We start from the raw sequence: 16959 nt of genomic DNA, 5'->3' as shown, positions 1-16959 counted from the left end.
TTTATTTTTTCTTCCTGTGTCCTGCTGTCAGGACAGCGTACAATATTATGACCAAAATTCTATGATGTTTTCTATCATGCGCACTACATACTTAGCACATTAAGGAATGAAGCAGAGGCATAAAAAAATGCCACTCACCGAGACCTCATCTCAGACTGCAGGTGTTCCACATGGAATGAAAAACCCTTTGCACACTTCGACGTCGTAATCCGTCTCTTCCCACACATGTCGGAGCATGGCTCGGCGGCAGTTAATGGAAGATAAATCTGGGCGCATCTTCTTGCATCGAACACGCGATCTGGCTTCGTCTCTGTCCCGTGGTGTGTCGCCATCAGAATGTTCGACTTGCACAATGCTGGATTGGACAAGCGTCAGACTATGATCGGCGTCTTATTCGCTTGCACCGGCACGCATCGCTCCAATATTCTCGAATAGATGGATTAGTGTGTCGACGTGGGCTACGTGACGAAGCCACGTACCACACGCCGTGAAAACGTCAGTACATATCCACGCCTCTGCGTTGTGGTCGAATCTTGATGAGCTACCGCTCCTGTCGTGGTTCTAGGGACCGCAAATCGGGCAAAATGGGATGGTGTGGCAAGAGAACCCATTTCCATTAACCCAATGCATTGCCAGGGTTCACACGACAGACACCTGTCTCACCTTGACGAGTAGACCTCGTGAGAAATTCCGCTAACAGGCTAGCCAACAGTGCAGCCGTGACGTCAGTGTAGCGTTGCGGGCCCGGTGCCCTTAGGGACCACATAAGGTCGAAAACGTGTCCCGAAGGAGCTTCTCTTGTCTTTTGTGGTGGCACAGTGGAAGCGTTAGCTTGTTCCTTCTTTTGAGTGTGAGGTCCGGCTTTTTATTAGTGGAGCTCTTCGTTTGTAGAGGCAAAGCTTGTGATGTTTTACATCAAGTGGATTCCGTAGAATGATTCAATATAATCTAGAAAGGCTACAGCCGATTTCTTTTCCACGGAAAAGGGGGCTTGGCCTATACGACCTCCAAGGACAAACTTTGAGAGCGTCAGTATTCAATGATATTCTCATTGCGTCCAGTGCTTGGCTGGCAGATACCTTTAAATGTCCTTTTCCTCGACAATGAAGCCATAATTTTCTTTTTTCGTACCCAGTTAATAATGTTACAGCCTGCAGCCTTGCATATCTTCCGAATCCAATCAGAGATGATTAGCTAATTTTTTTTAGCGAAATCATCACATAAGTTTGACAGATATTTATTTGTGTCACTGCTCATTTTCATTATCTCATACTCTTATTCTTTGTTGACCAAACCATCTAGTGTTGCTGGAAACCGCAAGTCAGACGCTGCTACACTTCCAGTAAAGCTCGAAATAAATTTAATTGGTCAAATACCTAATGTGCATAGCAACTACCTTTGCATTGTGTTTTTTTTTTTTCAAAACTTGAAAGATCGCAGGCGTACGATTCAACAACATTTTGTGAAACTCCAAGTTGAGACAACCAGCTTGAAGAGGGATTGAAGATCGCTTTCTTTAAAACAATTCCACATAGAATCATTCAGTGGTATCTAGATTGGTAGCAAAAAAATTCATAATTTGCCTTTTTCTTCCAAATAAAATTTAGTGCTACCCCAGGATCTCTAAAGTCGCAGTCTTTCGTTATGAAATTCCAAATCATTTGTAGTCAGGTTCCTCTTCAATTCCGCCACAATTATGCGGGGCACTAGACTATCAGACGTGCGCTGAGAGCACTGACCACATCCAGGTCCCGACACGCGGTTCAGAGTGCGGTGTGCGGGTGGGCTCCGCGCGATCCCTAGATTTCCCCAGGTCTGGGGAAGCGCTTCCGAGATTGGCGCCTCCTTTCTTTCACCCTCGCGCTCTTTTCTCCAACTCCCCTCCTGTCCCGCAAACAGCCAGGAACAGCCGCGGGTTCGGACCGAGAGAAGAAAAAAAGGAAAAATAGAGAGGAGGAATCAGAGAGAGAAAGAGGCAGCCGGCTCCAACGAGGCAACGCATCCCTTCTCCCACTCCCTCTCCCGTGCCTCCCGCGCCTCTCTCTCCCTCTCCCTTTCTCTCCGGCGTCCGCCCCGGGGCGGCGGGGCCCCGCAAAAGCGGCGCGCCGAAGTTTTGCGCGCGGAGACAGGGCTTCTCCGCGCGCCGTCACAGTCATGTCCCGTCCGGTGTCCCTGGTGAAACGACGCCAGGGCGGCCTGGGGCTCGTGCTCGGACCCCCGCCTTCTTCGAACGCCACCAATGCCTTGGGCGGCGGCAGTCCTCGATGCAGCCCCATGAGCTCGCCGGCCCGGGCCCGCAGGGGCTCCCTGGCCACGTGTGGAAGCGGCGGCGCAGCTTCGTCGGCGGCCGACGCGCTGCTGTCCGGCGCCGGAGGAGTGCGTGCCGTGGTTCACGCCGTGGTTCCGGGCAGCGAGGCTGACCGCACGGGCCTCATCCGGCCCGGGGACGTGGTGCTTCGCGTGAACGGAACGTGCCTCTTGGGCTACGAGCACGGCAACTGCCTGCTCGGACAGGTGCCCGACGACGCCCCCGTCACGCTGGAGCTGGCATGCAACGGAGACGCCTTCGGCTCCGCCTTCGGGTCCGCGTACGGGTGAGTGTGTCCGCACCTTCTGTATGCTTCTAGGAGGAAGGATTATGTCGTCAAACCGAATCTTCCTGTTGATGTGAGGGTATTAAGGTTCATCTCTCGTTCCCTCGAGGATATAGGATGGGAGTCTGGGGAAGCTAGGAATTGATTGCGTCTCTTCGACACTTGCATTCGATGTTAATGGGGAGCGAGCGTAGATACTTGAAGCTCGCACATTTTCAGGCTCTGAATGGACTCTTACGAAGTTATGGTTCCAATGTGTTCGTCCGCCACTTAACTATAGCTGTTAGCACTCGGAGCTTTATTAAAACGCTGACGAGAAACTGGATGGGCAGATTCCTCCGGCCGTTGACATTTTGAGGGAAACCTTAACGACGAGAACGGTAAAGTTCGCAGTTCTGCTCGTAGCAGCTAAACTGAGGCAAATCCGCGCTTCAGCCATAGTACTTTCTCCTCCTTATCAGACGCCAACGACGTAACCGTCGCCACGTTAGTCGTGGCGCAACGTCTTAGCTCCGGGCGCAGTTAAAAGCCCGAACGGTGTGCCGAAGTCATTGTACTACACGCTCTGTCCGTTCCTTCTTGCCTGTCGACGTCAGCGCAGTGCGGCATGACGAAGAGAAAACGCGATAAGTTGCGTCGTCGTAAAAAAATGACTGATGAACGAATGAAGATAGCAGGCTTGTCATTTTTTTTTCCCCACCGAGGCTTATCAAACAAGACGCTACATTTTCTTTCGCGAGATTTAGGTTGCAGTAATGACAGGTCCGTTCGAGCACCGCATTTTTTTCTTTGATCACTTTTTCAATCTTATGACACATGAGGGAACGCCTCCGCGCTTAAGATCTACAGGCGCTTCACGCCACGGATGCGCGAAGGGCCTTTTCTTTTACTGCGATATACTTACTGTCGCAATAATGCGCTTCCCCAACAGCGTGGCTTGTCAACGAAACAGAGATCATCGCGTCGTGAAAGTGCTGCCCGTAGGTCTACGCAACCGTGTTGAACACTACGTAAAAACAAAACAGTTTGCAGAATTGATGGCCTTAGGACATTGGAGCTCCTCCGATTGCTGGACGTGCCGTGTTATCAATTGTCCTGCCTACTCTCACTTTAAGGACTATGGTTCTTCTCTTGCACAAGACAAAAACAAGGCAAATAAATGTTGCGACGTGAAATTACTGATAACAAGATCATGCAAAAGTTGCACATAGATCTTCACTATTCGATATTGTCGCTGACAGGATAAGGCGATACCCCTGTACGCGATTAATTAGGAAAAGTGCTGGCCCCTCACAGCACTCGGTGCAGCGCGTCTGTATTCAGCCGAAACAAAATATAATTTTCCACGAAACGCTTAGACATGCGGGGTAGAGGGGAATTATGCAAATTACTTCCATCTCTGCGCTAAAGTTTAGCGCAAAAAAAAAACTTTGGCAATGAGTTTTTTTATTGCCGAGTTATCAAGAAATACGCTGCGTATTTATGTGAGGAAATGAAACAGCCGTCATAATTTTGGTCGTAATTCTACAGTTTCTGGCTGCGCAGAGGGCGTGCGCGACAGATTTATAACATCCGCTACGTGCTTCGATATCCCGATTATTCGCTCCGGTCGCGAAGTTTTCATTTCGGTTGTTTTGCTTTTTTTGTTGTTGTTTTCTAGAGGTTTGACGTCCCCTAGACAGACTGCACCGACTACGCGTTTTGGATACCCTCGTGCCAGCACCGACAATCCCAAGGCGACGTGAGCTAAGATTCTTTTTTTTTTTTTACTAACGATTGCGAAAGCATAACTCGCTCATAACAGATGCATTGCCCTTGTCAAATATCAGGGCTTACGTTTGCTTTTCAGGCGAGTCTCGTGGCTTCTCGCCCGGATTAACAATGCAATACATCACCGTGATGCTTCCCAATCACAACGTAAATGGAATTTCCTTGTAATATAAGCTTAATGCTCTTTGTGAGGATGAATGTGACTAGGACCAAAGACGTCGTCACAGCCAAGTAGGCTTGGTACTGGTGAAGGCATATTTAAGGATTCTCGGTTTTCTTCTAGGGGAATATTTGTCTTCCTTAACACGATATATGTGTATGCTATTGTGAGACTGACGTGTTCAAGTTAGCTCTAGTTCGCATCAAATAATTTGCATCGTAAAGCTGCAACACAACTGTTTCTAATCTTTTTCGATTAAAGGCACGCTGTTAAGGCGGCTGAACTCCTGAACCGCAAACAAGGCGTAAATACTGTCTTTTCGCCTCCTGAGGATCGCACACATTAAATTTCTTCGGTGAAAACGTTACTGCCAATAGGCACCTCAAGAGTGTAGGCGTTAATGCCAGTCACAGTTCGTGCGAGTGAATGCACCGCTAGTTCAAAGCCCTGTTGAAGCAAGCGCTCCTGTCATCGCATTAGCTGAAAGAAGAAACTGTTTCATTTGCTAAACGTCTGCAATGATATTAACTAATTAATAGGTTTCGCACATTCACCACCTCAAAACGGATGTCGCGCTAATAGAACCATTGCACCTTAGAATTTTTTTTTTCAGCCGCTAATACGAAATTTCTTGCCCATCTCAGACAACTGCAAACTGTTGCAAGCGAATTACCGAAATCGAAGATCATAAAAGCTGACTGATCAATGTCAAGGACTTGCTACAGGGCTGTACTCGAACGCAAACCGCTTATGTCATTTTCCTTCATCCTATACCGTAACGTCGATGATCGATACGGTGAGAAACACACGCGTCGCGGGCGGCCCCCTTTAATTGGAATATGAATCACACTATTTGTTCACTAAACTTCAGAGTAACAAGGCCAAATATTGGGTTTTATTCATAGGCGTTTCATTTTTGTCTGATTGTACACTGATGTACTTGAACACATAGCGCACCAGTACTTGACACCACATAAATCCCGTTACACGCAGGCGAGGACTACCACAACACTTACCACCGTCAGAAACACAGTTAATGTGCTTTTTGCATCGGATAATGTCGAACTATCACCGCTCAAACCGCGTTTTTATGTTCATCAGCTTTGTAATCTTCTCTTTTGCAAGCAAGAGGGCAAGGACAGTTCATCATTAATGTTTAGAAACCACCTTGTCATTCAAAGGTTTCAGCAGTTTCAATACCTGAGCGCTTTACACCGAAAACCCATGCTCAGAAAGGTGTTGCCAGAGTGTTTAAACATGAAGAAGCTGCTTATAAACGTCAACGCGATTGCTTGTCGTCGTTTTCACTTCCGAAAGATCGCTATAAACTTGTCATTGATCCTCTAGCTTCTTCATGCTGCCCGCTGTTATTCACCCGTTCATTTTGAAAGCCTGCTGAGGAACAACGCGCGGAAACTTTACCGCCGTCACGTTATTAAACGCATTAGAGTCGTTGATATTTTACGCTATTCAGCAGTTAGTTATGCCGCGTATTATTTTCAGCCAAAGCCACAACGCCGGCCTAAACTCAGCCGGACACAAACTACAGGTTGACACACGCAAGTCACGCGGCTGCGAACGAACGGCACGCTCTGAATGCTCATTCTTTTCCGGAGCCATTCACGAACTGCGAGCGGCGTGTCAACAGCTCTGACAAGAGCAGCCGCGCGTTTAGCATGGCTATGTTGTAGCACGCACTCGAGCCTGGCAGTCGCGTGCTTCGGCGTGTGTGTGCAGCAAAGCAGGCGGGACCTGTCCTCGCTGTAATGCATCGCGGACGGGTGTAGCACATGCCTGGGTTCTATAATTAATCTGGTTAACAACTCAACTTTGTGAATGCCGCGCTTTCCTTTGTGTGACAGACTGATGTCAATGGCAGTTTTAGCGAGCGACCGCCGACGGGGAGGCTTCCAATAACGCTGCCGTTTTGGGCGACGTTGAATAGCACCTGCGGTTGGAAACGTTTTCTGTGTCGAATTATTTATAGCCCTCACTGCGAACGGCATCCACTGTTCCTCCACCGCGTATACTATAGATGAATCCATGAGGTTAATCGTAGAGTTTTCACTTCGTACGCCAGAGGCACTGGATTGAAATTCCGGCGCCTCCCGCAGCTTGAGGTGAGAAGACGTGTGCGAGGTTTGATGCGGGACCAACGCTTGAGCTACTGCAACGGTATTTTTTTTATTTTTTGCATAAATGTACGCGAAAAAAAATCACGATAATCAATGCATCGTTACCTGAAAGAACGCATAAGCCAAAGTCGCTATCCATGCAAACGACGCTGATGTTTTGGCTATGACTTTGGACTGAAGGCTGCCGCGCACATAACAAGGACTGGTTAAACTGGAGAGGTATGGGAGAGGCCTTTGTCCTGCAGTGAGCGTAGTCAGGCCGATGATGATGATGATGAGGAGGAGGAAACTGCACTCGAGCGCCCTCAGCGTGACGAAAACTGTATTTTCTATTTTTGTTACCCGCTGCGGTGGCTCAGTGGTTAGGACGCTCGGCTACTGATACGGAGTTCCCGGGTTCGAACCCGACCGCGGCGGCTGCGTTTTAATGGAGGCAAAGCGCTAACGCGCCCGTGTGCTGTGCGATGTCAGTGCACGTTAAAGATCCCCAGCTGGTCGAAATTATTCCGGAGCCCTCCGCTACGGCATCTCTTTCTTCCCTTTCTTCTTTCACTCCCTCCTTTATCCCTTCCCTTAAGGCGCGTTTCAGGTGTCCAACGATAAATGAGACAGATACTGCGTCATTTCCTTTCCCTGAAAAAGAAAACAATTATTATTATTATTATTGTTCCAACCACTAAGCGTGCGGCATTCTGCATAAATGACCTAAGCCAAAGGATGCAGCCGCCTCATAATTTCTTATTTGTCTTGGCCGAAACACACGCACGCACAGAACGTGGAGGAAGTAAAATGGAAGACATACGCGGCAAGGGGTGGGGGGGGGTAGAGGGGGGGGGGGGGGGGCGTTGCGCCAGAACGCCACAGAGTCGACAGCGAGTACGGCTTAAACACATTCTGTCTTTCCAGAATCCTCCTCACACTTTACCATCGGGTCGTCGTCCTTCAAAGTGTTTGATAAGACCGTTGTAAGTACACTTGTAATTTCGCCGCGGAGAGATCTATCTCAGTAAAATTCCAGCTCGTTTCACCACGTTGTCAGGAATATTTCAGGAACGCGGGAGGAAGTGCCGATTCGACACGTCAGGCCCCATCTTCTTCTCTATGTTATGATAAGTGAACACGTAAGCGAACTGTAGCGCCTACAGCACTCCTACGCAGCAAAGCACATCGCTCAGAGACGTTTACGCCGCACGCCCCGGGCGATTTGCTCTGCTAGCGCGATTTTCGACGTTCAGAACCCCGCCGACCCTTTGTATGTTCGGCGCCAGCGATCTGCGTAGCTTTCTCCATCCTAAGAATACGGACGGGGGAAAAAAAATTTTTTTAGTCATGTCGATTGCACGATAAGTCCGCCATAAAGTTTCCGGGAAAACGATTTTAACGCGAGAGCAAGAGTTCTGAATGGAGCGCTGTCGAAATAAGCTCCTTTTACGCTGAGGGTGTCTCTTAAATCTGTCCTACCCGTGGCTGTCGAGCTGCGTCAAGAATTTTTCATAATACTCGAAGCGCCGAATTTCGTTTAGAAGTATTCGTTCGAAATGTTTTCTCAATGAAAACTTCCGCCTATAACTGTTCATCCGTAAACTGCATGGTCAGGCCACAATAGTGCTTGTGTACAACGCTGTGAAGTCACCTGGGTTAATCTGCTAAGATGCGCAAATACTAAAAGAAAGACTACAGTGTTTAACCGCGTCACTTTCCGTATTACACTTTGTTTAAGAGCACGAATAGCTACGATATGCCGTTTAATCTGAGAATGCTCGACGGTATTCACGGAACGTCTGAAAGCTCAGGGATCGGTAGTGTTGGCATATGTATAAAAGTATATGAAGAATAGAGCCGCTTTGTGGACTTCAATACGCTCCAAAGTTTCAAATCTTCAAAAGACTGTCTCCATTGTCGAGTACCGCTAGCATGTTCGCGCGGTCCCTTTTGAAAGACCGCGCATATATATCAAGGACATCAAAGACAGCTATTCTCGTAAGGCAGTTGTTCGATTAGGGATTCTCGACATGTGATATGAAGCCGTGTCGAAAATGGCACCCTTGGAAGAATTGCAACATTACATCCATTCCCTTTGATCGAGGTCTTGGGGCTGAACGAATAAATGCATGAAGATTGCATTCAGCTCTTTCTTTTTCATAAATTTTGCTTAGTATAAAGCTTTGTTTCTCCTAAGCTCGAAGATCATATCCAGGCCGACCTAGAGTGAACGCCTTACTTCATGAGGTAGGTACCGCTACAGAAAAATAAAAATAAAGAACGCCTTATTTTTCTACCTCACTGGCCGCAGCGGCATACATATATTTCGAATCGTCGCTGCATGGACCCGTGGTTATGGCGAACGGTTGTTGATCGCGAGGTCGCGGGGTCGCATGCTTGCCGCGGCGGCGCCGTTTTAATGGAGGTTGAAGTGTAATACTCCCGTGAGCTGAGCGATGTCTAACGCACGTGTTCTAAATTCATCCCGAGCCTTCCACTACCGCATCTCTCATAGCCCGCGTGGCGTCTGAAGACGTCAAACTGCATACACCACCGCGATGTGCTTCGGCACTGAAATAGGTGTTTTTCGCACGGAAGTAAGCCACCTTAAGCTTCAAGTCATGCCGTTAAGAATGAAGTCATGCCGTTCGGACTCTGTAACGTGCCGGCTATCTTTGAACGAATGATGGACTCCCTTCTTCGCGGCTTTAAGTGGTCTACCTGCCTCTGCTACCTAGAGGATGTTGTGGTTTTCTCGCCTACCTCTACCCCGCACCTTCACCAAATATGTTGCGGGAAAGAATATATTAACAGTTATTTACACAAGTCAAGGGAACAGCTGCGAGCGGCATCGAGAACACAGCCACAACTTCGTTGTCATCTTCGTCTCCGTCCACTCGTTCAATCGCTCAATGTCGTCGTCGTCTACCCGCTTCAATATGCACATGTTGACTCAATTCCAAACAAAAAAGATGAATTTAAAGCTTCGCACTGCGGCTCTGGACGTTAATAAAACACAGATGCAAACGAAATCAAATGGAGAACTTAGTTCAGACTAAATAAGAAAATTCACTGCTCCTTAGGCTTGGAACTTGAAGTAGAATTGCGTATTCCGTTCAGAGGAATACTACTCCGACGTACACACAACAAAACATGACTGCTTCTCACTGATGCTTAGAAAATAACTTTTAGTGGTGTGCTTATAAGGTGCTCCCTTTCACACTGCTGGTACAGTATGCGTCAATAAAAAGAAATTAATTAAATACATGGCTGTAGCGAGAAATTCACCGCATGGATATTTCTCCTTACAGTCAGTTCTTATCTTTTATGAGAGTTATTGTAATTGCAAAACTACCCACATCGTGAATGTAACGTCTTATGCGTGTGTGCGATCGTTACGACTCGTATGTACCGCAACGCTTTCGCTGTAAAAAGATAACAGCCGTCCGTATTCTCGGTACTGTTGCTCTGCTTCTGTCATGGTTGTCTGTGAAGCGTTGCTAAATATTTACAAAAGAGTAACGGCACCTCGTATGAGATATTCGATATGCTTAGCTTAAAAATTAACGCAAATAAAAAGCTCTCTCTCCGCTGTACAATACATAACAGTATTAATCCAATAACAATAATAATAATTGGTTTGGGAGGAAAGGAAATGGCGGAGTATCTGTCTCATATATCGTTGGACACCTGAACCGCGCCGTAAGGGAAGAAATAAAAGAGGGAGTGAAAAAAGAAAGGAAGAGAGAGGTGCCGTAGTGGAGGGCTCCGGAATAATTTCGACCACCTGGGGATCTTTAACGTGCACTGACATCGCACAGCACACGGGCGCCTTAGCGTTTTGCCTCCATAAAAACGCAACCGCCGCGGTCGGGTTCGAACCCGGGTATTAATCCAAAAACAATATCAGAATGAAGAAACGATGTCAATATATAAGACCACTCTACGTCCGGAAAATGTTACACTTTCAAAGTATTCCGAAGATAAAGATAGCACATATATAAGCCCAGCCGTAAGGTCGGGTTTTCCGCTAGACCTCACCGCTGAAATTTTCTGAAAACACAAGCCGCTAATAATAGTGCTTCTTAGGCAGACCTTTGTTTAATAGGACGAACATGGTACAAATCACTCGAACAAAATCTGGCTGCTAAATCTGGGCCGTTAATATTTGCATTTGCTTCTTTGACGTTTGAACCTCCCTCCTGTCTTGCTCGTGTCGAAAACAGAACTATGGATTAATATTTGAGAGTCCTCTAAAGAAGCTAAAAACACGATGTAAGCGGCATTGTCCATTCTTTCCATCGCCTGAGGCGAATCTCACAGAGGTAGTGAATGAACCGTGCCTCTGACGCAGCTTTCGCTAATGCTGCATCTACATTAGAGTATAAAATAAGGAAATAACAAACACCGCCTGGTTTAATTAAGGGTGACCGATTCCTTAAAAATATGTACTTCAGCCATTCCTTGCTATTGTCTCTGTAATTAGTTTTCCAGCGGCTCGGTAGGAGTTGGGGACATCGCTTTCCACAAAGGTGTGTCCATTCGATCTTCAGAATATGAATTCTAATAATAGCCTTAGTGTTCGCGTATATGTCTGTCTTCCCAATGCCCCGAGGAAACATTGCCGAAATACAGCAAACTTTCCGCCGTTCCGGAAGATGTGCTACTGAAGGGGCTCCACAATTGAAGCCGTAGAATGAAAAGCGATGAACGGCATTTAATTCTATTTGCGTCTTCCTGAACGCTTACGCACAGCTGTATATATAGGATCATGTCTACGATAGTCGCGCCGGGGTCAGAGGCGCATTTCCTCATCAGTTTTAAAAGAGAAACGGGCTTCTTTCTGACTTGCTGATCCTGCAGTGACTGAGTCCCTTCATTCTGATCGCACGCGAGCCCGCGGGCGCACTTCCATGATTGATTGGCTCTGAAAAAGGAACGCATCTTGTCCGTATATAAAGCGCGCGTCGATCGGTATCGGCTGAATATCCACCGTTGGCCGTGTATATTCGGCGAACCATCGCGCCCTCATGTTGCAAGGGTTTCAATGTCTCGGCTGTTTATCACTTTCCTTGTGAATATCTCTGGGGTGCATGATATGCAGGCCTGGTTCATAGGGGACGGGAGGGGGGGGGGGGGGGGGCGAAAGCCTGAGGACGGATAAGCTTACTTTCGCTTAGTTTATTTTTATCTTGCGGCTGGTCGCGTTGTGTTGACAAGAATTGCGGCACGGCGCCAGTGCGCGGGGGAGCCTATGAGACGTGCCCCTGCCTGCTGACGCTTTGCGGTGCAGAGGTCGTGATGCATTAAACATGATGGTGTCATACCCCATTCCCCAACCTCCTCCTCCTCATCCTCATCCTCCCAAACACTCAGACAGCCTGCCAACAGCGTTCGTCGGTTTCCTTCGGCGTCGCGTGTTCGCGTGCGGATTTCTTTAGAAGTGCGGAACGTTTGCTGGGACAGCGAGTAAGAAGAAAGAGAAAAGTGAATAGAAGAGCGCGCACGTGGAGGCGGGCACACAGACGGGGGGGTGCTTCGCTATATGCAAAGCGGTCTGCCAGCGGTATTATATGCTTGAACGGAATAAAGAGAAGTGGCTTCTTCGATGTCGAGTGCACTCGGTTCTGTCAATAGTGCGCGCGAAGAGGGCTTCACACCGTCCCGTGTCGCGCCGTATTTTGGTTCCTATTTCTTTTGGGAAGGAAAAAGAGAACTTCGGAGGCAATATAAGCAGTCGCTGTTTTGTTCCGTTGTTTCATTGCCGATCTGACCTGTTGTTCACTTTCTAGATGGAAGAAGAAAACAATTCTTCCGTATTTTACTGGTTGTTGGTTTTATTTGCGCACCTTACGAGGAGACATGCATCGTCGTTTCGTGCTCACTATTTTGGAGTAGCAGTGTTAATATGAACGTCGTACCAAACCATGCATGCCGCGGCAATGCGCTTATTCGTGTAAAGAGACGCACTTAAACAACGAGGAGACATAAACAGCCCTATCACTGATCTCAGATACACAAACTACATATACAGCACATTTAACAACAAGAGCAAAGCACTAAACGTCTGAGCTCTGTACTCGAATTTGACTCTAGAACGAAGACTGCTCGCGCGAAAACATAGCGAGACCGAGGGGCCTGTTGATCTTTGCTTCTTTTTAAAGTTTCTTTTTTTTTTTTGCTTTTGTTTCAGCTTCGAGCCTCTAATCCGAAACGCGAGTTAGGCGCTGGAAAGAGAGCTTGCGTAGAAAAGAGTATGCAGCAGAATGCAGAAAATAAAAAGAAAGCAAAAATTAAGGCTGCGAGAGCAGGAATTCTGGCAACGTACCGCCGACTCCGCTCCCGTTTCGCGGACCGCCGCACTTCTCACTCGCGGAACACTTGTTACTCGCGCCAGCGCCAGGGCAGGCTGCGGCAACGTAGGGAAACTGTAACGCGTGCCTGCGCGGTGAGTGGTTCTAGACATTTCGGGCTACGCGAGGCGCCATTTTCTGGTGCCCTCTCTTGGCCTTGCGTTAAGACAAGCAAATTCCTGAAGAACAATGTTAGAACCTCGACATGCAAATGAACGAATGGAACTTTTCTTCCGGCCATCACCGTCGTATACGGGAAAGCGTAAAAGTGCTTTACGCGGTCGCAAAGGTTTCATTTTCTGAGATTTCATTCGTAAGGCGCAAATCGAAGAGTTCTGCAGGAAGTCAGGCTACGCGCTCAATTACGTAAATGCCTGAACATGAAAATAAGCCGATGAGAATTGGCTTCGGGTCATCCTCGTTGTCAGCGAGAGCATAAAAGAATTTTACGTAATCGAAACGGCTCCCTTGCAGGCGTTTCTAGGCTAAGAGGGAAAAGTATAAACTCCAACAACCAGTCCAACACAAATGTGCATCAGTATTTTTAGATGTAACGCCTGTAAATGAAGACAATTGATTATATAGGCGTAGTTCGAGTGCCCATATTAGCACATTAGAGGAGTATCTGGAGCGCTATGCTTCGACATGGCGCGTAATTTCCACACGGGTTTGGCATTGACCAGGACAAGAAATTTTCAGTATAAAAAGCGTATTAAATAGCTGCTTTATACATTATATCGAGGGCCTGCCTGAACACAAATGAAGCAAGTGACTAACATCGCTGACGGAATCGGCATGACATTTATGAAGCGTCGAAATGCGTGCTTGTACTTTTTCACGTGAAAAGCATGAACTTCAGATATGGGGAACTGCACAAAAAGTGCGTTTCGCTAGTAAGCAGACAAAAAGAAAAGTAAAACCTCAAGTTAAATCCGCAAGTTAATGAGGATTCTATGACATAGAATACGCGAGTCAGCGGTCATTATTGCAGCAAGATCACAGGTTGATCAGTCGCCGACAAGCAGCAGAATTCTATAGCATCCGCTCCTGTCGATATGCGCCCAGAGTTAGGTGCACTTCTGGAAGGCTTATGGTACTGTCCAGAAATGCATGCAAAATAAAGAAAGGCATTTTGTTGTCCGTGCGGATATACCTTAAAACTTTCCGAGTTATCTGATAATATATCCTTGTCAGACTCCGCATGCGTTGTAATGCACATTTGCGTTTTACGGTGTTATGAAAAAAAAGCCCAGATTCTGTAGTATAAGTACCATAGAACCCGCCGTGGCGGCTCAGTGGTTAGGGCGCTCGGCTACTGATCCGGAGTTCCCGGGTTCGAACCCGACCGCGGCGGCTGCGTTTTTATGGAGGCAAAATGCTAAGGCGCCCGTGTGCTGTGCGATGCCAGTGCACGTTAAAGATCCCCAGGCGGTCAGAATTATTCCGGAGCCCTTCCCTACGGCACCTCTTTCTTCCTTTCTTCTTTCACTCCCTCCCTTATCTCTTCCCTTACAGCGCGGTTCAGGTGTCCAACGATAAATGAGACAGATACTGCGCGATTCCCTTTCCGCAGAAAACAATTATTATTAAGTGCCATAGAAATTAAGAGAGTCCATAGGTGGGCGCACCTGACTTGGGAACTCGTGCGATGCTGTGCTGTATTAAGTTTCGGAGATAATAAAGAGTAATAGCACAGCGTGATCCGCTTCCGCGCGTTGCCAGTGTGCACCCGCTGGTTAGCGCACGAGCAGCTTGCTGGCACCTAGGGCCATCTGGCGCCCTCAGGGCCATCACCGCATGAGCAATAAAGCCCCGCCGAAGTGGGTCACGGTAACGAATTGCAGATTGCGCTGCGCTATGACTCTCTTAATACTTGCGCTGATACGCAGCCGGATAGACACACGAAATGCAACAGTGCCTTTCTCCCCCGGCCGCCGCCGCGGTGGCTCAGTGGTTAGGGCGCTCGACTACTGATCCGGAGTTCCCGGGTTCGAACCCGACCGCGGCGGCTGCGTTTTTATGGAGGCAGAACGCTAAGGCGCCCGTGTGCTGTGCGATGTCAGTGCACGTTAAAGGTCCCCAGGTGGTAGAAATTATTCCGGAGCCCTCCACTACGGCACCTCTTCCTTCCTTTCTGCTTTCACTCCCTCCTTTATCCCTTCCCTTACGGCGCGGTTCAGGTGTCCAACGATGTATGAGACAGATACTGCGCCATTTACTTTCCCCCCAAAACCAATTATTATTATTATTATTATTATTATTATTATTATTATTATTATTATTATTATTATTATTATTATTATTATTATTATTATTATTATTATTATTATTATTATTATTATTTCTCCCCCGCAAAGCAGCTACGTCATAAGTTTGCTTCATTTGCCCGAGAGCACACGACTAGAACGCTCTAGATTTGCGTGCTCACTCACTGGGCTCCTGTGTAGTAGTCTGTGAAGAGCTTTACAGCCGTAAGGAGATTAAGAAGAGTCAAGTAACTACCAGGGTTCTCGCGTTACAGCTTGAATTTTTGAGATATTTTGATTTAAGTACGTATTCCATTGCGCATGTATCTAATGAAAAATACATCAGCCGACGTTATTGTAGATTTCTAATGACATATTAACTTGTAGCATCGAGCATGAAGTAAGAACGTAGGGAACTACTTCTGTGCCTGCGGCTGCAAAAATTGTATTTGTGGTCATGGGAACAACAAGTCTTGAGAAATATACATTTTTAGAGCTCACAACCAAGCTTTCGTTCATGTCTGGCTGCAGGATATAAGACAAAGGCTTCAAGCATGTGGTCGTCTCGCTGGTGCGGGTTCTGGAATGCGAATTTCAACGAAGGCGGCTCTGCACTGATACTGCAGTTTTAGTTCTTTAACGAACTTTGGCACTGCACTACAACTTAGTCGCGAAAATTATGTCTTAAACACATGTCTAAATGACAAAAACAAAGCAAGAACGGTGCTGAGAAGCTAAGTTGTGGTTTCAATTAACGCCCGTGATTACATGTGCTGCAGTGTTATCTTTTCATGGCCGACAGTGCGCCTTTTCACCAGCTTCTTATCTCCCTTCCGCAGCGTTCTAGGGTAAAACTAATTAGCACCTTCGCACCGTCACACGAAGTTTACGCCACGAACTAGTGACAGCGACAGAATGAAGAAGAAAGCTGAACACAGGATCAGGTGGCACAGCTTGAGAATGCCTGGTTTTGCCGGGGCATAGGATATTCGTGTGAACGTTCTAAGCACCAATAATCAATCAGTTGCTAATTATTCCCGCTCTTTTCCGGTGTACTTTTCTCGAGTTCGTCGCACACATGTAGAGTTAGGCGTTATTGTTGGCAGGTTTTAACCGATCGCGGTCGTATAGGCTGTCTGTAATTTTAAAAAAAGTTGCTTCCATCCTCTGAGGGCAAAAGCACAAGCACTGCGACTATGCTTAGTAATGTGTGAATTAAATTTTGGTCCGTATATATTTATTGGGTTCTACACTGTATATCATCAGAGGAGAGGTTTGGTACACGATCTTTTGTCACGAGGCAATAAGCGATGTGTCAGTCCAGATGTGTCAGCGATGTGACGGGCATTAAGTTGCATCAAACCCCCACAGCATCCCGGAACTGCATCCGCTTAGCGCACTGACAACGCCTGCAGCTGCGCCAGGATATGTGCGCCCAGTAAACGTGCACCTCAGGCGCGGGATTTTCAAAGCATCCATACATGGCACGCACATATTGATTTTAGCGAGCATTGTAGTGAACGTTTTTCGCCCCTTCAAACTACTGCGGTTTAATAACTGGTGCTGTTGAAAAGAGAGAGTGGGTGAGATAAAGAGAGATATTTATTTTCAACGGGCATTCCGGTTTCTTTTGGCGCGGTAAAACTTTGTAATTGCGCTCCTTGAGTTATCTGAAGTGAATTGCTTTTTCTTTCATTATTATTAACTTATTACCTTGTT

At 47.2% G+C, this 16959-nt stretch overlaps 1 protein-coding gene across 2 annotated transcripts in view; it reads left to right on the top strand.

Moving 5' to 3' along the window:
* The first annotated feature begins 2127 nt into the window (after window positions 1-2127).
* The window catches only part of Nos (Nitric oxide synthase), a 321111-nt gene continuing 306279 nt past the window's right edge, over window positions 2128-16959 (top strand). The window contains exon 1 of one of the 2 annotated variants that reach the window (XM_077654482.1): window positions 2128-2594. In XM_077654482.1, the coding sequence (XP_077510608.1) occupies window positions 2155-2594 (440 nt within the window). In that variant the 5' untranslated portion in view covers window positions 2128-2154. The remainder of the gene's footprint in view (window positions 2595-16959) is intronic. The other variant, XM_077654481.1, reaches the window with a different exon arrangement.

Source organism: Amblyomma americanum, chromosome 2 (genome assembly GCF_052857255.1).
Source record: "Amblyomma americanum isolate KBUSLIRL-KWMA chromosome 2, ASM5285725v1, whole genome shotgun sequence".
Classification (NCBI taxonomy): Eukaryota; Metazoa; Arthropoda; class Arachnida; order Ixodida; family Ixodidae; genus Amblyomma; species Amblyomma americanum.
The sequence above is the reverse complement of the archived record's forward strand: the minus strand, read 5'-3'. Positions and strand labels throughout refer to the sequence as shown.